At 38.2% G+C, this 27,006-nt stretch overlaps 1 protein-coding gene across 8 annotated transcripts in view; it reads right to left on the bottom strand.

Annotated features, from left to right (window-relative positions):
• The window catches only part of CCDC171 (coiled-coil domain containing 171), a 184,417-nt gene that overhangs the window by 47,384 nt on the left and 110,027 nt on the right, over positions 1–27,006 (bottom strand). For 7 of the 8 annotated variants that reach the window (XM_033085309.2, XM_033085310.1, XM_033085311.2 and 4 more), the window contains 2 exons: positions 16,587–16,732; positions 13,960–14,014 (listed from right to left, as the gene is read on the bottom strand). In XM_033085309.2, coding sequence (XP_032941200.1) covers positions 13,960–14,014; positions 16,587–16,732 — 201 coding nt within the window. Of the gene's footprint in view, positions 1–8,089; positions 8,695–13,959; positions 14,015–16,586; positions 16,733–27,006 lie in introns of those variants that run through there. The other variant, XM_033085312.1, reaches the window with a different exon arrangement.

Here is a 27,006-nt window from a genome sequence, read left to right as displayed (position 1 = left end):
GCAAACAAATCAAAACGAACTAACCTGTAGCTTTCCAATTAGTAAGGGGGGGGAGAGTGTGAGGAAGAAAGAGATGCTGTGTCTTTGCGGGCTCTAAGCGGTGCTAGCGGAGTTTGGCCGAGGAGCTCGCAGGCCGGGACTGGCCCGGCGCGCGGACAGCGCGGCCCGGGCGGTGTCGGGCAGCCCCCGCGCGCCCGGTGTCGCAGTGCCACCTGCCGGCCGGTCGCGCTGCTGCGCTGCTGCGCTCGGGCACGGAGCGGCGCCGCGGGAAGCGGAGCGCGCTGCGCATCGCAACAGGCCACCTATCCAACCTTCGGCACCCCTTCCGTTCGCACACCCACGGGCGCCACACGCCCGCTTCTCAGTCCATCTACTACAAAATTTACAGCGTCCATCTCCGGGAGATCCCAGCAGTCAGATTATATTCTAATACAGATGGATAGACACACATTCAAATGTATGTTAGTACAAACGAATAGATTAAATCCATTTATTTGGCACATACTGCATCTGTTGAGTAGTAATAGTGAGTACTGCAAAATTAATCTACTGTTTTAATTACCGAATACACAGTCTAATACTAAAGCATATACTGAATATATAGTAAAACATATACTGGATATATTCTAAATGCATATAAATCAATAGATATACCATTTACTAAGTACTATGTTAATAAATTTCAGTTTTTGTTAGAGGCGCCTTGCACACAAGAATGCACTGGATATGAATTTAAACATAAATCTATTAATTTTAAATCCCAGATTACTTTTCTGTAACTACTTACAAAATTAGATTCTTGTAAAATGTTGATTATGAGCGAACAGATTTCAAATAATGGCAGAGCCTTTGAAATCTGCTCTGATTGAAAGAAGCATGTGCAAATCTACGGATACAAAGAAGAAGAGATTTTATTTTATTCGTTCCTCTGTTCTGTGGGAATAGGGAGCCCTACATTTCCCAAGTTGACCTAAAGAATTCCTGTCAATACCTGTGGCTGCCAAACATATGCACTATGATGCAATTTTTATAACAGGAAAGGTCCTCTACGCATTTTTTGCACACATAGTGCACTAGGTTCAGGATATACAGTCCTATGGAACAAACATACTCTCTAGAGTGTTCTGTCAGCATGTGTAATTCTGGTCAGACGTTAACCTTGCTGAATATAACAAAATACACTGCTTTAAATACACACACATGCACACACGCACACACACGCACACACTTGATTTACATTTTTATAGCTTATATATACACCAACTTTTCAGCATCTTTGCTGCCAGTATGCACACAGATAAAAGGAAACATTAATGTGGATTAAGGTACTAAGAATTTATCAACATCAAACCACCAGTGTTTTGCCTTCTACCCTTCTGAACCGTAGTCAATAGATCTAAATATTTTACTGCACCCTGGCCAATTCATTGTTTGATGTTTAAAAACTCAAACAGAATCAAAGAAAATTTATTAAATTTCAGCCCCCAAATGAGATACTATTAGCTTTGAAAGTCAAGTTTAACTGCGATATTGATGATTCTCTTTTTTCTGTGACAAAATTCACAAGGGAAATCCCTATGTCAAAGTACAAAAGCAGATTGCTAATACTAGGGGGAAAAAAACAATGTATAAGCAATGTAGGTATAATATATACACAATACAGACAGTAGAAGTCCTTTTAACCCTATTAGTTTCAAACTCTCTATTTCGGTATTGGGGTCTGACAGTCACTGAACAACAAAATATAAACCCCATTTTTTAAATGGCTGCACTGTGGTAAACAAATGCCATTAATTCCACTGCATCAAAAAAGTATGTATTGGCTTCTTAAAGGGTATGATTTTTTATATAAGGATTCATAATTTAAAAAACAAACCCTTTTTTTGTGTTTGTAAATACTTAGATTGTAGAGAGTACATCTCATTATCAGTATGCATACTGAGAAACTGAAAATTAACATAGACTTTTTCTTTGAAAATGAGGGTTCAGGAAAAATTGTAAGAACAAAAGACTGGGTGTATGTTGTACAAATATCACTATATCGTTTTACTAGCAGTGAAACCATTCCAAGTTGCCTACCTATTCAAGGACTGGAAAGCTATAATGGCCTTGCCTGCATGGAATCATGTTGGAGAGACCAGATCTGAACGAAATCTTAGTAAAGAGCTAATTTAATAACTTCGTCTATTGGCTTTTTGAGATCCAGAAACAAAACAACAGGAGTTGGGAAACTGCATTTATTTCCTCATTCTCTAATGCAGTAAAAAAAAAATACACACGAAGCAAAGAAAAAAAAAACGCACGAGGCAAAGATAAAATGGGTAATTTAATTTCTTTTTAAAAATAGGGAGTTTTTTGGAAGCTCAACAGGCAGAAGATCCATCCTATGCAGTTAAGCTTTAAAATGCAATTTTCAGAGCTTTTTTGTATTTAATGACATTTTTTTCCCCTCTGTATGAAATCTAAAACAAGACCATTTTGACTGAAAGGTCTCCCAAGGCTAGAGAGTTTTATGTTAAAATCTAAAACACATAATCAGCTAATCAGGCTTATTGCAATGATTAAAAATAACTAAAACTAGTTTCACTTCCCTATAATCTAAAATTATTATAGAGAAAAATCCTATAAATTTATATTTATGTAATGTTAGTGAAGGTTTTGGCCATTTTTGATTTGAGTAAATATAATTTCAGCTGAGACTGTGAAAAGTTTCAAAAGTGATTTTATACAGAGCATAGTTAAGTGTCATGACAGCATGCTTCTAAATATGATCATTACATTTTCCAGTTTAGAAATATATAAATACTATTTGAAAACAGGCAAAATCACAAATGGATCTACTAAGTACTCATAGTATTTTAAAATAAAGGAGAAGAGTGACTTATGACAGTGTTTAACTTTTTAATTAATTAGGAGAGCAACAAAGAAGACAACAATACAGCCACTCAATTTAAAATCAATAAAGTACTCATTAATTCAGATCAAAGCTGAAACAGAATAATAAACTGAAGTTACGTTATTGACCGAACCAAGGTGTAGAATTTGATGGGCTAATTCTACATGTCCAAAAGTGAACTTTGAAATTCTCTGCTGCTCAAGATAATAAGTTTTGTCTGCAGTCCACTCCAGTGCTCACTTGGGGGTTTTTTTTTGCACAGTTTGATGTGGTATATCCAGTTATGCCAATAGAGATATGATAGTAATTGCCAGCAAGTTCTAAATGGTATTAGAATGTGCCCAGCCCTTCCTAATGTCTTTTCCCAGTTGCTATCTGACAAACAACACAACGAACGTACAACAAACCTGAGATTTTAGTTTTTATTTTATTCCCAATTCACTGATTTTTTATGGTGAAAAGAAAATTATGGATATAAACTTCACAATGTAAGCTATGTATGAGAACATTTTATAAGTTCAAAGTTCACCAACTCTACTTAAAAAAAACCCAAACCTTATTTTTTGACTTACATTTCTTTAATTTCCTACTACTTTTTAAATAGCATATCATCTGCAATTTAAAGAGCAGAACAAGATCTACAGTGATTTGGTGATAAGCAAATGGAAAACAGTGATTTAATCCATTTGTGTTTGAGATGACCATATTGCTGATAAAAGAGAAGCTGCAAATACAGAAATCATTCCAAAACGGTACAAGCAAAATATTTTCTACCACACTGCTATGTGTTCTGCATGTGACAGACAAAAATGAGTTTAGAACTTTTTAAAGTAGAAGAAAGCAGTTGGAATGCAAATCCTAGTCTTAACCACAGTCTTGCACGTATGTGGCTGATTTAGCTGCATAGTATCTGTACCTCCAGGGCAGCATGTAGAGCGGGAGCCATATGACACAGGTTAAGAACATGCACATGTACCTGACACAGTGCTTTGCCATGGGAAGCATTTTAACAGAAATAATTTACATAGTAACTGCTTTGAATGGGCAAGTCTTCGTTACAGTGTTACATAAATGATCATAGAACTAAGATGAATAATAAAAAATTATATATATTGTTAGAAAGAAATAAACCTTCATGAACACTTTTTTTTTTTCATGAGTATGAACTGCTAAAGTTTTCTACTCTATATTAAAAATATAAGTGAATATACAGGAACAATAGCGCACCAACAATAATACTGAGATAACAGTAGTTCTTCAAGTAAATTGCCAATACAGATTATTTTCCTCATGATACATTCATATTTTCTGGGGTCTCTAGAACAACCTAAGTGTTATCCATTTAAGGGAATACAGACCCCAAATTACTAGCTTCACGATTTGGCACAAGCAATATCCAAAGAAGTACATCCCGCAGCACCCTGTCAGATCATAGAGTCAATCTGTTAATATTGGTTGCTCCTAACACCAGTCTGAGTCTGCTCTGAAAGTAAGGAAAATTACTACAAAAAACGTATATTCCTCTTATTGGATGAGGACCTATATAATGTCAGATACAATATTTTCCATTGGTATGTTTCAGCAATCAAGGATCGCTCCTGAAGTAAAGAGACTGCCTGTCACAAGACTGTGTCTCTTAAACTGAAGGCACTTTAAATCAAGCATCTAAAAACTAGAAAATTATAGACTCAATTAGAGAGAAAATGAAGTAAGGAATGATATTTGGAACCAAATTAGTCAATTGAACTGCAAAACAACCTGCCAAACCTTTCTCTTTTTTCCCCCAAGAAGGGTGAAAACCAAACTACACCAAATCACTAGGTATTTTGCTTAGTCAAGAGGGTCTTACAGGAGGGAAACTGTTCAACAGATACTTGTTACATGGTGTCTTGGTTTAGTTTAGGTTGGCAATTCTAATATACTTAATTACCATTGTGGGATAGGATTAGGAGCAAAAACAAGGCAGGCCTAAAACTTAAAACGGTAAAAAGAAGAACTTTATTGACAGCACATAGAAATTCAGAGTAAGACTTTCAGACCACAGTCTTCTCCCCCCACATCTCTTAACAATCACATCCAAAGACACTTTAGTCAGTCCCTCATTTGAATAATCGTTTCAGTTCACTTCAAGGAGAAGAGTTTCTTCTTGTTTTAGCTATAGGGATTTTTTCCAAGAGAAAAATAAAGTTCTCTTGTGTCTTCACTTTCACGATTCACATCTGCCTGGGAAAATCTGCAAATCATGAAACTCCTCCCATCTTCATAGCCTTCCCAGAGCGGTGTTTGTGGGCCATGTCAACTCATGGGCTATTACTTTTAAGAGCAAGCTGTTCAAAAGCAGAAGTTCCCTCCATCTCTTCTTTCCGTCAAATGTCTCTGTTCATCTTTCCATTCTCCAGAACAGAGATCCCCCTTTCCCTCAGGGCAAAGGATCTTTTTTCTCAAACACTTCAAATTCCCCATTTCTCCACGATTTATAGGAATCTTCAGTGCAGTACAGTCCACACCTTAGCTTACAAAAATATTTTTTTCAGCCAAGTTTCACGGCATCTCCTCAATCTCTTCCCATCTGGAAACTGGGCTCTTACTTCACTGACTTTAGTGTATTTCTTTCTGCTCTATTACTTCTTACTCAAAGGAAGACAGGAGCCTGCATGTCTCATCCGAGCACTGGAAGGGTCAAAATGTCACACAGATGGTGCACAGGACTGGGCCAGATTCTGCTGGAGCCGTGCCAGGATCTCGGACCGTGCAGGCCATGCTGGGGGAGGCTAGGTGGAACTGCAGTGCCCAGCAAGCAGATGCGTGAGGGGCTCTGTGAAAACGGAGCCCAGCCGCATTGCCCCAGCCCGCGGAGGTGGTTGAGGGCTTCGCCTCCCCACGGCTGCTCTGAGATGGCGGCAGGGCCTCGCCGAGCTGTGACCACGGTGGAGGGGAAAGCTAAGATCTTGGCAAAGACTTCTCTTTGCCCTGGCCATCAGGGCCCCTGGTTGAAAAAGGGAAAGGTGGGGGCGCGACAGCTCCCAAGCCCATCTCTGCCCGACCAGGCTGCATGGAGAGGGACCGGGCCAGGCCGGGCCGCAGCCAAGCCAGGCTGGCTTTACCTGCTCCACAGCCCGCAAGAGAAAAAAGGGTAAATTCCCGACGTTTGTTTGCTTTGAAATGTGTCACGGATCGAACTAGCTTCTCCAATTGGTTTCCCAGACTGTCAGTTACTAAATCAGCCTCTAATTGGTCTCACCAACTCACAGAGGAAGTTCTCATAGAGAAAAACCTCTATGTGTGTGTGTGTGTGTCTGTGCCCTCCTCCTAGGTGACTTCCATGCAAAACCAGCACACATGGCCATCACAGTTAGGTTTGAGAAGTGATTAAAAACCATCAGCTCTTTGCATGTTTATTCATCAAAAGAAGAAATGCAGCTTCAAATCCAAAGGTCTGACTTCTGTTGATAGTGGAGGTTTAAATAGCATTTTGACATACCTTACTGTAGGTGGCCGTACATTATCGCAATTACTTATGGCAAATATTTACCTCAATAGGGTAACTACTGAAAATTTCTGTATTAGCATACTGATTCAGTGACTATTCTTTCTGATTGCTGCCATACAAATCTGTATTTACAGTAATTTCACAAATACAAGCCGCACCAATTTGACCAAAATTTTGGTGGAAACCCGCAAGTGCGGCCAATATTCCGGGGCGGCTAATACATTAACAAAATTCTAAAAGCTGCCAACACGGAAGTGAGAGCCCGCGGCAGCCCCAAGCCAAGCTGGAGCCCGGCCGGCCCCGGCAGAGGTGGGAAAGCCTGGCAGAGGCGGGGCCAGCAGTGTGGGGGGCGGGCGGCTGAGCCTGAGCCAGCAGGGCAGGGCAGGGGTGGCAGCAGAGCCCGGGCCAGCAGGGCGGGGCAGGGGGGGCGGCAGAGCCTGGGCCAGCAGGGCGGGGGAGCCCGGGAGAACTGGGGCTAGCAGTGCAGGGGAGCATGGCAGAAGCAGGAAGGCCGGCGGGTGGGGCTGCCTGGCAGCGGGGGAAGCCCAGCAGAATCGGGGCCAGCAGCGTGGGGGAGCCCGGCGGTGCGGGGGCCTGCAGTGCCGGCCAGGGCGAGGAAACGCGGCGGTGGTGCAGACGGGAGGGGGCGGCCGGCGAGCCCGGCGGCAGCGGCAGCCCGCCGGCAGGGCTAGCGAACGCGGCGCGGGGTGGCCGGCGAGCCCGGCGGCGGCGGCAGCCCTGCCAGCCGGGCGAGCGAACGCGGCAGCGGGGCGGTGCTGACGGGAGAGGGGGGCCAGCGAGCGCGGCGGCAGCACCACCCGGCCAGCCCCGCCGAGCCGTGGCGCTGAGCTGGGCCACGCGGCCCCGTCGGCAACCATGAGCGGGCCGAGCCTTCCTGGCCCCGCCCCGAGCCAGTAAAGCCCGCTATGCCGCGATCCTGTTACTAATTGGCCAATTTGTGAAAGCTGCGCACGGATTCTCACGACGAACGAAAGTGCGGCTAATATTCGGGGTGCGGCTTATCTATTGACAAAGACAGCAACATTGTCGAGGCACCGGAAGTGCGGCTTATACTCCGTGCGGCTTGTATTCGTGAAACTACTGTAATTACAAAACAAGCCATTTCACAGGTGGTTTATAAGACAGCATTAATTACTGCACAACAGTGTTTGTGTAAGGAGATATATCTCATAAAACTGATGTTTTGGGTGTGCTTGGCTTTCTCTTTTTTTTGCTTTTTTTCCCCCCCTTCAGGACTAGCCAAGATTATGGAAATTAATTTTCAGAGCAGAGTACCATCCCAGACTTACCTGTAAGATTAATTCAAGCTTTCTCAGATTACTACATACACACACTACATCGTCTGTTGAATAAAATATTAATTTGATCCAGAGTAGTTTTTTTGCAAATGTCGACCACAGCACCTAAGCTTCTCTGTAGCTGCAAGATGTGCAGCTACAGTAGTTATAATACATACCCTATGAAAAGATTTCAGTGACCTTGGACTGAAAATGAACCTATGTCTGGAGAAAATAACAGTTAAAGTATTCAATAATTCCAAAGTTCTCCAAACAAGGATTTCTCCTTCTGAAGGCAAATTATACATAAGTATTCAACCTTTTAAAAAAAAAAAGCAACAACAAAAAAAAACCAAAACCCAAAAACCCCTCACCTCAATCACCCAAAACAAACTCCCCCTCAAATAAAAACAAAAAAACCACCCTGAAACGAACAAAGAAAAACCAAAAGATAAAGACAAATACATCCTGAAATTAGTTATTTAGATATGACCAAAATGAAAACAGTTAAGCACATGGACATGACATTCGGCAATGTCTTATCTTTACTTTGTGAAGGTTTTTAAATCCCTCTTGAGCTGGAGTACCATTTTTAGCTTGGCTAGGTCAGAATGACACTGAACAATATGAGTGATGACACACTAGACAGCTATATGGACAGAGTTGTCATCAGCAAGCCAGCTGTGCTAACACCTGTATGTCCTGCACAACTGATCTTTAGGAACACGGATCAAGGAAGTCAGATTGCTAGGAGGGGAAACAAAAGTCATTCATCAAACACTGGAATTAAGAAGCACTCATTTGAGATGGAGGAGAAAAAGTAATATTTTTGCTGCATTTTTTTTCTTACGATAGAGAAATAATAGCTGGTTTCCTATTGTATTAGTTATTTAGAATTTTAACAATCTAATTGGGCTTTGTGATTTTGTTGCATGCACACATACTCACTGTTTCAATGGGCTTGTGATAGGCCAGCTGAGAACAACCCAGGACCACAGTGATGGACAGACCTAGAGCACATACGCAAGCAGGCTTCACTCTTAATATCAATGTGTCTAACACACAGAAGAACAATCTTGGGAGTTTCACTTGGTTAGGCAAAAAAAATTTAGATCTCTAAAACAAGAGCTTTTAAATCATTATTGAGATAATTAAATAATATGATGGACTATAGATCCCAGGTAACTGAGAGAAATGTGACTGATCAGTACACTTGAATGTGCCAGGTCATATGTACTACAGTCTGCCTGAGGCAGCTAACTTCTCCTCCTCCTGTTCTCCTCTTCCAGAACCTGATCAATTTGTGGTCTCCTTGCTGCAACTAGCAATTATTGCCACTTACACTGAGTGTTTTCACTGATGTAGTCTCTTGTATATGGACTTAAGCCTATTGTAAATTAATTCCTTGCAGGCCATAAAACTGTCATCATAAGGAAATGCATTTGATTGCTATGGACCACATCAGAAATAACTATTTACTGCTACAACCTTATTAATTCTCAAGTATTCAGTGGCCCCACCCCATCTCCAACTGTTTTATAAAACTGTATTATATGTGCTGTATTATAAAAACCCAAACCATTAAATTAGATAAAAAAAGATTGTACTGTCCTGGTGTTTTTTACAAATATATAATGGGATGGATGATACAGTGTTCACATTTTTTTCCAACTGATAGAATCATGGGACCCAGTTCTTGTAAACAGACAGTTCAGGGGCATTTCAGAGGAGACAACAGGGATGGCAGTGAGGCAATGAAACACAACAGTGAAAGGATTTCAAGGCATGACTGCTGACAGGTCTGCATGGAAGTTGTTCTGCTAGCTAGCATATGAAGTTTTCTATCAGCAGAAATGAAGTGCACTACAAAAGTGGATGAAGAGTAATTTTTCTGACCAAGTGCCAGAAGGAAAGGAGCAGACTGGATAGCTGCTTTGATCCCTGATGTGTCCCAAAGTGTCAGAATGAGTAGGTTGCTAAGTGGTATTGGGAAAAACAGTGAGTATGTTGTGTTTTATTAAGCTGCTACAACAGCCAAATCCTACGCAACCAAGACAGGCTGAAAACTGTGATAGACTAAGCTTGTCAAGATTTTGATAGTTAAATGTACAAGTAGAAACTAACAGTTTTCTGTCACTGTGACTTCCCATGGTGGTGTGTAACACAGCTACACATAGAGAACAGGGACTTAGCCAGGCTGGAAAGGAAGCAGCTATAGCAGTACCAGGTGCAGACTCTGTGAGGACAGATGAGTGCAGGACAAAGTTGGTTCCAGACCCACCACAGTCACAGCTAAGCCCCACAGCCCTGCTGGCAGCCCCTCTGTGAAAATGAACTCAAGAATGAGAAAAACCCATTACACGGGAGAGAAGGAGGGAAGAAAAAGACTGAATATCAAAGCCAGAGAAGTGGGGCAGAAACACTTAAGGCACTGGATTAGGCATTTCCCCATAGCACAGAGAGAGGACTATTCTGGAGCATATATCCACATCATATTCCATGAAGGATCCCATGCTAGAGCAGGTCCAGGAAATCCTTCAGGATAGTTCCTTCAAGCTGAAGCAGATATTCTTGAAAGATAGCAGCCCACATGGAGAACTCACAGTGATGTAGGGAAACAGCATGAGGAGTTAGGAGCAGCAGGGAGGAGTTGCTGTGGACTGACTGCAAACCCCTGTGCCTCACAGCATGAACAGAGCAGTCACAAGTGAAACTGAGATTAAAAGGCAGGGTAATGCTAATTTTTAAATTGTTTCTAACTCTTCAAATCTACTTCAAAAAAGAAATTAAAATAATTGCTCCAAGTCAGCTTTTTTACCTGTGATAATAACTATTGTGCTACCTGGGTGCTACCAATGCTACTATGCTACCTTTTTACCTGTGATGATAACTACTACTACTATTTCTACCTAGATCTCAACACATGAGCATTCTCATCCTGTTTTGTCCCCGTCCTCTTGAGGAGGACTGAGAGAACATCTGGCTGCTGGCCAAGGTTAACAAAACAAAAGCACTCAAACTGAGGAGCAATACAAGGTGAAGGCTGAAGATTTTAGCAGAGATAGTGCAAAATTACTTCTTCCTCTGATGGGATTATAGGATCACAGAATCACAGAATATTCCAAGCTGGAAATGACCCACAAAGATCATGAAGTCCACTCTTAGATGACTGGCCCATACAGGGATTGAACCCACAACCTTGGCATTATTACCATAACTAATAGATTATACATGTTAAAGAATCTAGTTATAAAAAATGAATAGATCTAATGTCTCTTACATCGTTTATACAACCAGAATAATAAGAAATAAAGAAGAAATTGATAATGGAATACAGTTTATCAGCAAGCATAACACGGGTTTATTTATAACAAAAATAACCTCAACTTTTTGAGGGGAAAGTGTTTCAAAAAATAACTTATTTTTTATCCATAAAAAAGGACTGCCCATGTGTTTTAAAATAAGACCTGTTCTTAAATGATTTTTCTTTTTATTAGAAGACTTTTTAAGAAAACTCTTTATATTTGAACTTCAAGTAGATGGAATTTCCTTTCATCACTCTTTCAGTAAGATTTTATTTATTTCTGTTATCATTTTACTATTAGCTTTTGGTCATCTTCAGTGTTTTGAGAATAAAACTGAACCAAACCATAATCCTCTTGACACCTCTGTTTTTTCTTGGTGATATTCTGGTTTGATTTTTTAGATTTGTTGAAACATCCACTTTGCATTTAGGTATTTGCCCATAATATTTAGATAGTTTAAGATGAAGAAAGATCTCTTATTTTATCAGTAACTTCTGTGGAAGTAACTCAGCTCCAGGAGTAGGATAAAGATAGCTAATGTGACAAGACCCAGGATAAGACAAAAAATAACCTTCTAAAGAACATCTTGTAAATTATGAAGGACATGAAACTAGTTGCTAAAAATATTTTCTCTCTTAGCATATCCAGTGCTCAAGTTCTTCAACAGCTAGGTTTCATAAATATTCATGAGCATTAAAATAGTAGCTCCTCAATGATCTTGAAAGAATCATTCTGGGCACAAGCATGCCCACGCACTTCTTGGCAAAGTCAAATGTATGATACTAGATGTTCCATCCAGTCTCGGCACAGGGTAGAAGGTGGTGTAAATGATCCTTGTTCCAGTGGTTAGAAGCATGCACAGAGGTCATTTCCCTCAGCTCTGATTTCTCTTACTTTTGTTTGCAGACTGTTACACCCCAGTATACCCAAAGGCAGATGATCTAGTACCTACATTGCTGACTTTTGGAATTCTTGTAGGGATAGAATATGGAGAGGAATGAGGCCACTTTAATGAATCAGAGTATACTGTCTTATCCTGAGTCTAACTAAGATTACTAAGGATGTCTGTAAAATCCCTCTGAGATCTATAGGTAAAAGTTTGGCATTATGCATTAATAATACAGATTGTGAAGTGATGCAGTGGAATTTTGTGGATATTTGCTCATGAATACATCAACATAGAAATATCAAAACCTTCAATTTCAAACTCTTTTAAGTAAAGCTGCAGTTAATAGTAGCACTTGTCCAACTTTAGTTGATTCTGAACTTTACCCATTTTCTTTTGATTTCATTTCTTAAAATAAAAGTAATTCCCAGAATTTCTTGTGGAGAAAGAAAGGCTTATGGTTCCTTCACTGGTACTTAATCAATTTCTTCATGTTCTGGTTTTTTACTGTGTGAGAAACCCTTTAAAAACAACAGTGTAAACTTTATAGTTTACACATATGCCATTTTCACTAATGCTAGGTAATTAGTTACCATTATGATGTAGGGTTTACATTTCAGATACTTCCCAAACAAAATCAATAATTTCCCTTTGTTCTTCTAGGATAAATACTAGGTCAAATTTTGAATGATTTACAATCAATTTTTTAGTTCCAGCTAAAAGGAGCATCCTGGCATTTCTAATTCTTATGTTTTCCTCATTCTTTAGGTTGACACACCAGAAAGGATAAATTATTTTGCTACTCCCTAATGTGCTATGTGGGCCTAACAATTATGTACATCAAGAATTAAGAAGCAATATGGTAACTAAAATTTAAAAAGAAAAGAAAAGATGGCTGTTTCTCAATCAACTCACTGCATCAGGTTAATCAGGACTAAGCATGTGACCTTCTCTAAAGCCTCTCCCCAAACAGTTCAATCCTTGTGCATTTAACAGCACTGCTTTCAAAACCGAAATGTAACCTTGCAATCCAAAACAATAAATTCTGAATGCCAAGGACATTACATGTATCTCTTACCGCAAAAACACAACACTTTCAGCACGAGATGAATTTTTAACCATAAAAGAAGCCAATATGAAAAAGGTGGGGACAGAAACCAAAACAGTCTCTACCAACACAGTTTGCTGCAGCTAAAACACATAGTTTTAGGTTCTGTCACTTTCTTGAATATTAAAGGAAAGAAAGACTTGAAAAAAGTATCTGAAAATTAAATTAGTTTTGGTGAACAAAGGAACTAAAATGAAGAATAGATTCCCATGTTGCTGTGAATTCAAGATGTGATAAGGGAAATTAACACTCCAAGGTAATAAAAACACTATTTTGCTCTGTGTTGCTCTAGACTAAAAACAGTAATAAAACAATCAACAACTACAGCTGAAGTTAAAAACAATCCTTTTGCCTAAATAATTAATACACAGACTTTGTTGGACTTTCAGATAATGCTATACCAGGGTAAAATTGTGCAAATCAAAGAGACTACTAAAGATTATTACCCAATTTTTAAAATGTCCTAAAAATATAATGAAAGTTTCTGACTACAGGTTACAACTTACTATCATTTCTTTGTGTTTTATCATGTATCAAAGACTAAAGTAGCATACACAAAGCCATATGTTTTATGACCACCATGCATGTGACACCACCAAATGACCTCTGACTTACACAGGACAGACTTATCTCCACAGAAACTGTCAGCTGTTTGTATGATCAATAGTCTTCACTTGGTAACCAGAAATAGGGCTTTCAGTGACTAAGGAAAGGAAAGTGGATTTTGTAGTAAGCTTTGTAGTAAGAAATAAAAAGCTTGTGTACTACAAAACTGTGTTTTATTTCACTAAAAATGAACACTTTTTTAGGATAAAAGAAGTTGAAGGCGGAAATAAACTCTAAGAAAAGGAAGCCACCTTACCATGTCTATTCCTCTCTTTCCTGAACAAAAGCAGTGGTAAAACTTTGATATATTTAGAAATAGTTTTCAGAGAAAATAATTTTAAATCAGAGGAATAATTTTTTAATTTCTTACCTTATGAAGAGTGTCTTCCACAGCTTTCATATGACTAATGATTGATTCTCTGTCTCTATTACAAGACAAAAAAAAAAGAGGTAGATCATAGAACTGAAACTCACCTGATGTAGAAATTAATTTTCTGCTACTTTTTAACTATCGTGTCATTTCAAATAATTGTTGATAACTCAAAGTATTATGTTTTTGTCTCTCCTTTTTATATCCCCAATGTAAACCTCAAAAAATAGTTCATGTACCACTATTTGGCATATTTCCATATGAAATTTGCTTCTGTTGTGGACTATCAAACATAGCTGCAATTATGGGCATATTAATGAACAACTATCGTTTTCCTGGAGAGTTTTAGATGCAAAAGGCATGTTGAATGTAGTCTTCCAGCAGGAAGAGATTTCCAAAAGAACTCCAGCCAAGGATTTTACCCATACAATAGTGAGGTTTGGAGAATGAAACAATTCTCTAATGCCCTTTTGTAGATCAGGGTTTCAGTAAGAAAGATAGCTTTCATCAGCTATGATGTCATGAAAGACCTTGGCCTCAGCCAAGACAGAAATAGAACTGAAGTTGCATAATACCATATGACTAAGGAGAAAGGACAGCATGACCAACAAAACCCCTTAGGAGGTAAAATGGAATCCATGCCAGAAAAGCTAATACACCTCAATATTCCAGGACTATCTCTTATTTTGAAGCTATGTGTATATTTTGTTTGAGCTTTTACAATCCTTAAACCAGAAGCCATAGAATGTGATTTAGGTTGGAAAAGACGACTAAGGTCACTGAATCCAACGACTGGAGTGCCCAGCCCACTACTAAACTGTGTCCCCAGGGGCTACATTTTTAAATACCTCCAGATTCTACAACTGCCCTGGGCAGCCTGTTCAAGTGCTTGACAACCATTTCAGCAGAGAATCTTTTCCTAATAACCAATACAGAACTCTCTTGGGACAAAGTGAGGCCATTTCTTCTTGTCCTATCACTTGTTACTTGGGAGAACAGACCAAGACCCACTGCACTACAACCCCCTTTTCAGGTAGCTATAGAGAGCAATAAGGTCTTCCCTCAGCCTCTTTCTCCAGCCAAAATCACGGCATTTTTCCCCATGGAATGATGGCTGCTTTCTCATTTCTTGATTCATACTATCTTAACAGAAAATACAGGAAGGTGGCCACAAGACTAGAATTGGCTTCTACGTTCCTAATAAAGCCACATAGCCTTTTCTTTTTTCAGAATCGTGCCTTTCTTTGGACTAGATTGACAGGGTACTTGGTTGCTGGCTGGGGTTAACCTACAACACAGAAAAACTGCTGAAAGGCTACTGTATTTTTGTCAGGTTCACTGTTTCAGACTCTTTTATTAATATTGCTTCTTACTCAGGAGCAAAGTGGAAAGAACTGCTAGCCACCACTGAAAGAAAATCAAGACAGCCATTCTCAGAACAAGCTAGACATCTTGCTGTCCTTTACAGCTCTACAAAAATTTAGGAAAGAAGTTGAAAGACACCCATGCATTGCCTACAATAACTTAAGTCATGGAATAGATACTAAAATAAGAGTTTCTGGATAAGACCAGTCTATTTACCTACTTTGCTTACAAGTTCCAAAGGAAGAAAAAGACATTTGCAATTACTATGAAGAGTTGGTAGAACAATGACTGGTTTGGGAATTTTCACATGAAGAAAATCCTTTCTGAATATAAAAATGGCCATAGAGAATGATCCTTACAGGAATGCATAAAATAATTTGGGGCAGGGAGAAAAGGAGAAGACTTTTGAGAACAAATCCTTCTTTGGGTCATAATCTGCTTTGAAACAGTTATACAAAATAATATTTGTCAGTTTAATTAGCTTGTTAAACATATCACTGATAAATATATTAATTACATTATTTTGCTGGTGTATAAGCCCCTTAAAACTTCTAAGCTATTGCTCTTCAGAGGTCAAATCTACCTCAGCTATAATGAGAAATTTTAATTTCAAATTGAACTTTTTTAAAATCTTGGCCATGGACCAATAATATTCAAAGTGCATAGTACTGTAAGAGTAATAGATAACAAAGTCTGAAAGGATTTATAATTTTATCTGACTGTATAACTCTAAGAGGTTAGTAATAATCTCATTCAAGCCAATGGAACAGCTTTTGACTACCAATACTTTCAAAAATGGTCCCTGAACATTTCTTCCCACTCTTCAAGTTATAGTATAAAAAAACATGGGGCTTACATCTAAATCCAGAACTCTCTGAAATCAGCAGAAATATCTATACTATTGCACAAATAAGCCCAGGTCCAAAATGGGTTTCAGCCCCTTTAGAACAAACAACCATTTCTTGAACAAACAGAATGTGAAGGATCTACCAAAGAGATATTGTGAAATCAGTAAGGTAATTGGCGGACAAAATGCTTATGCAAAATTTGTAGCACTATTATGGCATAACTACAGAAAATGTAACATGCAGTATCTTGAACTAACAGTTTTCTTTTTCGAAGCCTATCACTGAATTTCAAAGAGAGGCAGATGTACTTTTGTTTTCTAGCATTACATTAGCCAAGGCTAAAACCCTGTGCATGAAAGTAAGAATTGATCTTTTGTCCGTTTTAAGTGATCTCCCCAAGGTCCCAGTGCTCACTTCGCTGCCGTGCAGAGGGCACTCTCTGCATCACGAATGCTCTCACTCAGTCGACGCTTGTCCTGCTCCAGCTGGGTAAGAAGTCTATTTTGCTGACGCAGAAATCGATCTCTTCTTCTCAGCTCCATCGTTGCCTCCAAGAGACTCTGCAAGCAGACAGAAAGCAGAGTTACTTGTCAGCCCAAATAATTAACTTCAGTTTATGCCATAGGCTATTAAACAAAATGGAAAACAGACTGACTGTGTAGTAGATTTGGACCATTGCATACTAAGGTTTTATAAATTCTCTAGCAAAAACATTACCAATTCAGAACCCCTCAGCTTTTAGTATCTTGACTGTGTACAAATATATTTCTAAAATAAAATTATTTTTTTCATCAAGCAGGGACATACGCTATGCTACAAGTACTGCATTTACCAGATCTAAACACGAAGGAAATCATCAAGAGTACAGTTTTAAAGAACACAGAATATTCTCAAAACTTAATTTAAAATAAACATTAAAGAAAGGAATTCACAAAGAAAGGGAATAAACACAGAAGCATTTATTTAAATTTCAGTAGAATAAATAATCTCATATTCTCTGTAAGTGCATCAAGTACAACCTATTTTGTGGTGCTTTCACTATTTAAACATTCCCAATATACAATATAGTATGTTTATTTTTAAAACATTTTTCTCTGGCTTGGAATTAACACAACATGCTTTAATCAATTCAGATTAATCCAACAGATGAAGAATAGCACACAGGACTAATTAATACAGAACCTGGTTGGTTGCTACTCCTCTCGGCTGGGATAAATCAATACATTTATAGACTGGAGTATTAATAATTTGATTTCATGATTTGTTATATGTTACATTTTACTTACAGCTGTTAATTGCCTTTTTAGCAAGAAATTCTAATAGGTGATTATAAACATTCTTTTACACAGTGTCTTTCCTGATAGATTCTAAAATACAGAAGAGAAGGCTGCATAGTTGCAAAACTGAGCTCTTGCACACCTTTTTTTTTAAATTTAAGGGTATATTTTCTGCTTAAATTCTAAGAATGCTCTGCATAATTTGTACTCAGTACTTGTCCTGGACTGTGGAACATGGAGATGTACTATCCTGTGAATGAGTATGAGGAACAGTATATACAAAATGCTGATAACAATTTGGAGGGCACTGAAAACTCAACTAATCTGAAGAAGCTTCAGACCTCTTTAAGGGTCAGAGGCACTTCAAAAAGCATTATGATAGAGAAAATTTCTATAAAATAGCAATCTACAGCAAAGGATTGCACTTTGTCCTGTAAAATAAACTGCAATCTATGGACTGGCATAAATCTTATTCTAACATTCCTGAAGAGAAAAGGCAACCAGTTATTTCAATGGTGGTGTATTTTGAAGGTACAGCACCATTACTTGAACTCTTGTTAGGGAATTTACAAAAAATCTAGGCTGAAATGAATCACAACTGTAAGAAAAAAAAAAAATTGAAATTTATTTAAGATACTCTAAATCCAGAAATGTTAATATTATTCTCGTTCAAATGACTGCAGGCTGAATAATTCTATTTTGATTTTTATGTTCTTATTTTCTTATTTCCCCTAAGGAAAGATAAACACACAGATAGCATTCATCCACTGCACAAGGATATTCAAAACCAGAAGTCTTGCTTTCAAAAATTCTACCCTAAAGCCATTGGCAGCTATCAAAGCCCTGTCTAAACAGATGACTTTGTGAATTATCAGACTTTCAGAAATTTCATTTCCAAGAAGCCAAATGTTGATTAGCATGGATAAAAGGATCCATCTCTAATTCAAAAGCAAAGAGTATTATCTTCTTTCAATTATTGTGTTTACTGTTTGCTTTCAACTTTGAGGAAAGCATTCTGAAAACCAAGTCACGTAAACCCCCCAACCATATCCCCATGTTTGACAAAAAGACTACATTTGAAGATAGAACAAGGTCTCTGTTGCTGATGTTTGGTCCAACCCACCTGATTGAAAAACCTGGTCTTAAGTAGTTTCTGCTATTATTTTGTTGCATGAATTTTTTGATGTAGACACTGTTGAATGCATTTTGGCCCCAAGACCCTAGCAGTCTAAAAGAGTAGAGAAAGACAGGATAATAGGAACATTATGCATACTTATTTCATTTGTATTATAGCTATCCATCTGCAGGGGTTGAATAGTTGTCAGCTCCCACATAAATCTTTCATTACTGACCACAAACAGTGAAAAGACCCACTACTCAAAATCTTCTGTGAGCTGCTAACTAATCTAGGTTACTCATTATAAGCACATGCCTATTAATGAGGCAATAGCAGGGCGTGTTTTAAGGGACATGGTCAGCAATCCATGCTAGCTGGTGATAAAACAATATAGAAATGGTTACATTAAGTGTCTCACTGAAGAGCTGGTCTATTATATTCAAAAAGAACCCCATTATTTACAGAAATCTCTAAAGGATTCAGACTTTATCTACTAGTAATATTGCAATATCTAAGCAAAATGGAATCTGATTTTAGCACTCCAAAAGCAGTTTCAGCAATTACTTGAAGCTTCTTGCTACTGTGGATAAAAGTCAAGCCTTGGAAATGTTCGAATACAGTGTGGTGTATTATAAAATAATGGCTGGTAAGCCTTTTTTTTTGCTTCTTCAGATTGATCTAATTAAAACCCTTGATAAACTTTATGGACTCTAATATTTCCAGCTGAGTGACTGAAACCAAGAGGGTGTGCCTCAAGGCAGCAAGGCAACAATGATAAGCAGCAGGTTAGCCACTAATTTCTCAGCTAGAGTAGATTGTGAAAGTGTGATGTTCTGATATCCAAGAAAGTGTTCAGGAGAGAATAGGATAAATCAAGTTTAATAACTCTGCTCCTAATTGTTCCCTCAATGCTCCACTCTAATTACTTGGAGAACTCTCCTGACTGTCACCTGATATTAAGTTGTTGGAGGCTGAGTGTGGAGCAGTGAGATAATCAATAAACATTTAGTGGGGAGAAGAATGAAGATCCCGTTAAGCAGTGGGAACCTGCAGCACCCAAAGCCCTTCTGCTCATGAGAAAACCTATGGGAGAGCCATAGTGATTGCAAAGCAATAATCCAAAGCACTGGTTTTAGGCTTTGAGGCCTTTAGGCAACAGTACATTTGAGAAAAAAAGGTTAACACGGTCACCCTAATTACAGCCCATTTTCACATTCTTCATATATAAGCAAAGACAAGCCAATTAGGTAGAAAGGAAGATAAGGGAAGTTTTATTTGTATACTAATTAAACCCCTGATGAAATTAAAGGAAAAACATACAGCTCTGTAATTGTGTCTGAGAAAGGTCACTTCAGGTTCAGTTATCAGAAAAGCGCAGCCTTGAGATATTTCACTTAATCCACAATATAGCCCTTATTTTGCCCCCCAGGTCTTAGTATTTACAAAAATAAGAAAATTTCAAAACCTGATAATGCATTTATCTTGAAATGTTTTCTGTGGACAATTACAACTGTTAGAAAGTTGAGGCTAACTATGATAAGAAGAATGAAGGTTTTAAAAACCTAGTATGTTTTCACATAGTTCTATGAAGATGCTGAGCTTTCACTTTCAAGTACAAGTGATTCTGAACCAACTTAGAAGCTAAACTTCAATTTATTAGCATCCTGTAAAATGACAGTTATCTGCCTTTCTGAGGTTTTTAGGCATTCAGGTGCTAACTCAGACATTACTGCACTCCTTCCTCTCCAGTCTGCTAAAACCTCATAGTTTAGTAGTTTCCTTTAGAGGCATTTAGATTTAGACCTTTTTTCCCTCCCACATTAAGCATGAAAAAACATTTATTGCAGAGAACAGCAAGCAACTGATAGCACTGAAATCTCATTGGCTGGCTGTTGGTTTGTCCTTCCACAAGCTTCCTTTAACAAGTTTAGATTTTGCAGTAAGGAGTCTTTTTATTCAAAATGCATTACAAAAAATGAGTCAAAGTTTAATATTCTCATTCTTTACACATAAAAAGGATTCTATTCTAAAGATAACAGATGGACAATCACTCTAGATGAACAGTGACAGTCGTACAGTTGAAATTCATGCAAAGCATGTGTGACACATTTATACTGAGACTGTATTTTCCAAGATCAACTAAAGCTAGATCAAACTGCTTAGTAAATTAGATTTAAATTACACAGACACAACACAGCAGTACAAAATATGCAAACACACTTCAGTATGCATATAATGAACTAATTTGTGAAATAGAAGATTTTCTCTTTCAGATGAAGTTTTATATGCATATTCTCTATTTAGATGCAAAATATTGCTTTTTAAAAATCCCTTTTGAAAGCTGTCCTACACCCACAACTAATAAAATTTCACAATGAAAAAAAGTATAGAAAATTTAGCCAGAGTCCAGCCCTTTACCAGTTTAAACACATTTCCCATTATCCTTGTTGGCAAACATAATGACCTCTGAGTGCCCCTGAGAAGTCTACAAGTAATCTAGAGAGGTCTGTAGTTTCAAATGGTTTAAATCAAACAGGTACAACAAACTACATTAATATTTAATGTTTACCATATTTTTAGTGTGCAATGCAAACCAAATATATCAGCTCAAACTATACAGCTGAAATTCCATAGGATGTTTTTTGAAAATAATCTTTATTTATCATGAAGAAATAAAAATGATGCTTCTTCTACCAAAAGAGTGGATTTAAAATCTTAGGGAAAAATATTCTGTGACAAAAAAAATCATAACTGTGACTTTCCATCAATACTTTAAAAAAAAATCAAACACATATAAGAAGTACATTGAGACCTACATCAAGAAATAAGATGGATTGACATTTCTCAGAAACTATCAAGATACTATATCTGGATTCATTGTGTATTTCACAGTGTCTGCAGTAGTGCCTTAAAACAGTTTGAAATGAACTCCATGTGACTGATCTGCTCTTACAAAGCAGAAGTGAGGCTGAGCACCCATGACATCCCTTCAAAAACAAATGCTTTCCTATGCCCTTTTAGTTTTGCTAGGAAAGAAATATATGAGTGCTCAAAAGGACACTTGAATGAGCTGTATCTGCATTGCAGAAAAAAACCCAGTGATTTTTTCAACCTCTTTGCTACTGGACCTTCATCCTGACAAATATCTTTTCATATACTGATATTGAGAGAAAGAACATACCTTATGACTCATCACTGAATTATATGATATAGCATGGAAACAGCTAAAAATAATTCACAGATCTCAGTGTATCTAACAAGGTGCAAAATGCTCTTCATGTCTTTGTCAGAGCCTTGTGTAATGAGGTCACAGAGCATGAGTGGGTCTACTAAGTATAAAAACTACCAACCAGCACAATCATTTTAATAAATAAACAACAATATACTGGTGAATGACAAGACACTTGCAGGCATATTTTCACATCTCTAACACAATGTCAGATACAATTGCTCATGATTGTTTTATATAGAAAACCCTCATAATATTGGAGTACAAACTGTGGTTTATCCAAATCACTACCAAAAATGTCAAGCAAACATCTAAAGACAATATGAGTTAAATGACAATACACGTAGCTCTATAAAAGTTGTGATATACAGCCACAGTACAAGATCTAGAGCTCAAGTATTAAGAAACATTTAAATGAAATTTTATTTGAGAGTCATTCAATAGATGGAGTAGTGAAAATGCACACATTTACATTTTGCAAGAGAATTTTCTTACAAAAGTCACTTGAAATGTAAGGCACTCATGTCAAGAAAGTAAATGACATTCATTACCTACGTCTGTGTAGACAACAGTTCATTTATTGACAGAAACATGGCCCTTAGACATCCAAGCAACTTCAGGTACCTCAAACATCTCACCTGCAGTGATTCAGGCTGGATTACAGTGCCTCAAAGACTTAGAGCTGCATTTAATATCTCTTTGCTATAGTGCAAACATTCATCAATAGAAATTCTATTCTAATCAAGAAGAAAAGAATCTGTTTTTCAACTGCATTAGCTCAAGATGTTTAACAAAGTATGACTGAAAATGCTTTGAGTTGCGTATGTTTTAAAGTTATTGTGAATTAAGAGTTTAGTAATTTAAATAAAGTAGCTTTTTCTGAATAATTTCACACAATAAAACCTCTTCCAGGAGACACATCATATGCTCATTCAGCTTCAAAGTAAAAAGTTTTAAAATTAAGTAATTACAAAATATAAACTGCTCACACGTAGCCTAGATCCTCACGGACTGTTGAGGGAGATCGTTTTGAAAAAGATTATGCCCTGGGCCTTTCAGACATACACTAATCCAAACAGAGAATAATTGAGACCTACTTTTAAACTTGTTTTGGAAGATGATAAAGTACATGAAAAAATTTATGCACATTATTATTTTGAAATGCTAACCATCTTCTAAGCTAAGTGAATTACTGGAAAGCTGCAGAGAGGGATTACACCACTTAATAGAACAAATACGATTTTATAAAAACTCAGACTTTATTACTATGAGTTTTAAGAATAATCCTTGAAGTTGAGTGAGAATAAATTTTTGGAACCATATGCATGGTGGCAAGATACATGATCATTCACTCCTTATTCAAATTCTGACACACTACCTGTGTGACTGATGTTTATTTTTTCTCCTTAGAAATGTAAATTTCTCTCCCACCACAACATTCAGTCCTTTGCAGTCACACATGAGAAAAGACCCAGCCCTGCATATGTAGCAGTTGGCAGTGTCATGCATTTAAATCAGATACTTACGTTCCATCAAATAGGCATAATCCTGAGGTTTCTCACTGTTACACTTTTTACCCTGGTAGCTTTAACCTCGGCCTTATATTTGGTACAGTTCCAAGGTTTCAAAAAGATGGTTTCCACCTGGATTACATTGCAAAAGATTACTTTTCATAACTGCCATCTACCTGCAAATGAGGCACTACAAGCAGACTCTGATGCTGCTCTGTAGCACTGCTCTCCGTTAATTTTGCTACATTATCTACTTGTGCACATTAACACAGACTATGCAAAACAAAAACACAACCAACACTAAGATTCCATCTTCGCTTTTAAAGTGATAATCTATCACATGTACACACATAAAAATATTCAGTTGTGTATCTATGAAGACACAACATATCGCACCAACTTCTTGCATTTCATTTGTCAAAGCCTCAAACCATCTGTCTCTGATCATGTCCTACTGGTCTCAATGATCTTGCATTATCAGTGCCATTTCTAAGCCCTGGAAGAGACTATTTTAAGTTCTCAAGAAATACTCTTCCTTAGATTTGTATCAGAAATTTGCATAGAATATTTCTGAATGGTAACAGTCAGTTAAAACAATTCAGGAAGAAGAAATAATAACAACAAAATATTAACAATGACAAAAATTTATTTACAAATTAAATAACCACATTTTAATTATCATTGTTTATTTAAAAAGGAATACAATCTGAAGTTAGGGGGCATCTTGACACGTGACTTGAAAAAGTCATCTGAATCATCAGGTTAAATGACACAGCATTCTGCTTCAGATCTAAATTTGAGAAACAAATATAATGGTATCCTGTCTCTGTCTTCTCTTCAGACACTGGTTCAAAAAATGGAAACACTAGGAGTCTTCAGAACAGTTTCAAGGAAATTTTTTAATAGAACTTAGGGTTCAGTTCTGAGTCCAAAAACAAACTGTCCATAACCTCAATAAACTGATGGTCCCAGCTAAGTATTTTTTACTTCTGCAGTTCATTCTGCAGTCCTTTCTTAGAAGAGGCTGCTGCACAATTCCACTAGACATAAGTGCATTAATGTGAGCCATCACAATGAGGAATCAGGGGCAATGCCTTGCTACACAAAGGCTTGATCTTGCTTCATGAAGAGTATTTGATTTTCTTTAATTAGACAAATCTCTTTTTTTTAGTATGGCACTAACATTAATGTGGGCTTCACAAGATCTACCACTCTATATAGTTTGCATTAGAATACTGTATTGCCCTTCAGAAGAGTTCAGACCAAGGTTTGTGTGTTTCTAGAGAGGCCCAAAAGTTATTTAGTGCATGAATGTTTTATTTGACTATCAGACCAGCCAGAACCTGCACAACATACCTGCAAGGAGGAAACATACATACTTGATCATCCTTTTTACTTTTTAAACTTCAATAAAATAAGAAAGAATTGATAAATGTGTAATTTTATATTAAAAGGTCTGCTCTTCAATACAGGTCACCCCATCCTTCCATTCATTAAGAACTGGAGAGTAGTCACTTTAGCAGAAAAAAACAGACACAGTAAAACAAAATTTAACTTACATAAAAGGTAACTTTTAAATCATTCTATTGAAAAAGCATCAAAGATATATTACATCCCAATATTCAGTAAGGAGATCAAAGTGTTATAAAGACATATTGATTAGATGTCTCTCTTCCTTCTGGATATGCTTTGAGTCATACCAAGTGCCAAATGAGAACACAAAGGAGTAAGTTTCCCTGAGCATGGCACATACACATTCTGAAACAGGGAAGTTAAACAGTGACAGCGATAAATCACTGCAACTGTAAAACTGAATTATTACCTCTATTTTTCTCTTTCGGTATATATCTTGAATGTAAGACAAAATGGCACCATGGTACAAAACTTGGAAAGCTATCTACTTCATTGACCTATAGAAATGAGAGTAACAAATAGGCCTATCACTACATGAAACCACACAACCAATTATTCTAGTAAATTATGATTAATTTTTTCTAAGAACACTTATTTCTTCATTCTCACGCCCAAGAACTTTTTCCTGTATAACAATGAAGTATTATTTATAAATTAAATATTTGGACTGCTATTTATAATTGAGAATCCTAATTTCATTATTCTAAAATCACACAATTTCTTATTGAAAAGTCCACAGACAAACAAAACAAAATACTAACAAATAAAACCTCCAAAATACAACAATACTTAAGGTGGTTTTACTTTAACTAGAAATAATTGGAAACATTTTAAAGTCTTTTTAACTGAGAAGTAAAAATCGGTAGCAACAAGAACTTCAATGGATTTTTCATAAATACGTATTTTAAAAGACAAGTCAAAAAATTAGGCAGCATAAAATATAATTTCTGTTTTGAGTTTGTTGCCCTGCTATAATCTTGGAAAGCTCCCATGCTCTAAAAGAGGACAGGATAGATACAGATTTTGGAAGCTGAAATTGGTATCAATTTTGAAAAACTTTCCCCTTGAAAATCATTGAATACCTAATGGAGTATCAAATTAAATTAAAAGACCAAATTATATGAAGGATAGGCCTGGCTGCTGTCATAGCATGCAGCCAAGGCAATACAGGTGCAAAGGAATGCATCTCTTGTTTTAGTCTTATGCCAGTTACATACACACTCAATTATATTCCAACAGTTTACAGTAAATTCACGAATACAAGCCGCACGGAGTATAAGCCACACTGCTGGTGTGTTGGCAACATTGTTGTCTTTGTTAATAAATAAGCCGCACCCGGAATATTAGCCGCACTTTCACAAAGTCGTCATTTAGTAACACAATCGCGGATTGCCGGGGCTTACTGGCTTACTGCCGACCTCGGAAACATTGTTTCCAAGTGAAAAAAGACACAGACGATAGCTGCGGCACCGTTCCCTGCAAGTTTTATTTACAAGCCGAAAAAGACACGAACAATAGTGTGGTCATTTTGCGAGCATTCCCAATGGATCCGCGTTGCCTTTAAACAGCTGCTGAGCCACGCGGGCAGGCAGCCGAGCACCGAGCGGAGCCACATCTCCGCGCCGGCACGGCCACCCACTCAGCCCCGCGGGCGAGCGGCCGAGGTCCCCGAACTCAGCTCTTTCCCCCCCACACTCATCGGCGCGAACCTGCCTGTCCTGTGAGCTCAGCGAGTGCCGCCCCACCCCCTCAGCCCCTCAGCCCCGCGGCCGAGGTCCCCGAACTCAGCTCTTTCCCCCCCACATGCATCGGCGCGAACCCGCCTGTCCTGTGAGCTCAGCGAGCGCTGCCCCGCCCCCTCAGCCCCTCAGCCCCTCGGGCGAGTGGCTGAGGTCCGAACTCAGCTCTTTCCCCCCAACACTCATCGGCACGAACCCGCCTGTCCTGTGAGCTCAGCGAGCGCTGCCCCGCCCCCCCTCGCTCAGCCCCCTACCCCCTCCTCCGCGTGAGCCCAGCTACTTGCGCAGCCGCACAAGGGCGGCCAACCGCGCAGCCGCAGAAAACTGAAAAAACTTAAAAAAATACAGAAAAATATCACACTTTTATTAAACTTTTAAACAGTTTCATTTTTCATTCATCAGCCGCTTCATCAGCGGCTTCAACTTCCATGAAACCGTCGAAGTATTCATCCTCCGTATCGGAAACCAGCAGTTGAGCAATTGTGGGATCCAGCGAACGTGAGGCGGTTTCGCCCGCACCTTCACCATCAGAGTTATCACTTTCGATA

This window comes from Catharus ustulatus, chromosome Z, assembly GCF_009819885.2.
Source record: "Catharus ustulatus isolate bCatUst1 chromosome Z, bCatUst1.pri.v2, whole genome shotgun sequence".
NCBI classification, from domain to species: domain Eukaryota; kingdom Metazoa; phylum Chordata; class Aves; order Passeriformes; family Turdidae; genus Catharus; species Catharus ustulatus.
The sequence above is the reverse complement of the archived record's forward strand: the minus strand, read 5'-3'. Positions and strand labels throughout refer to the sequence as shown.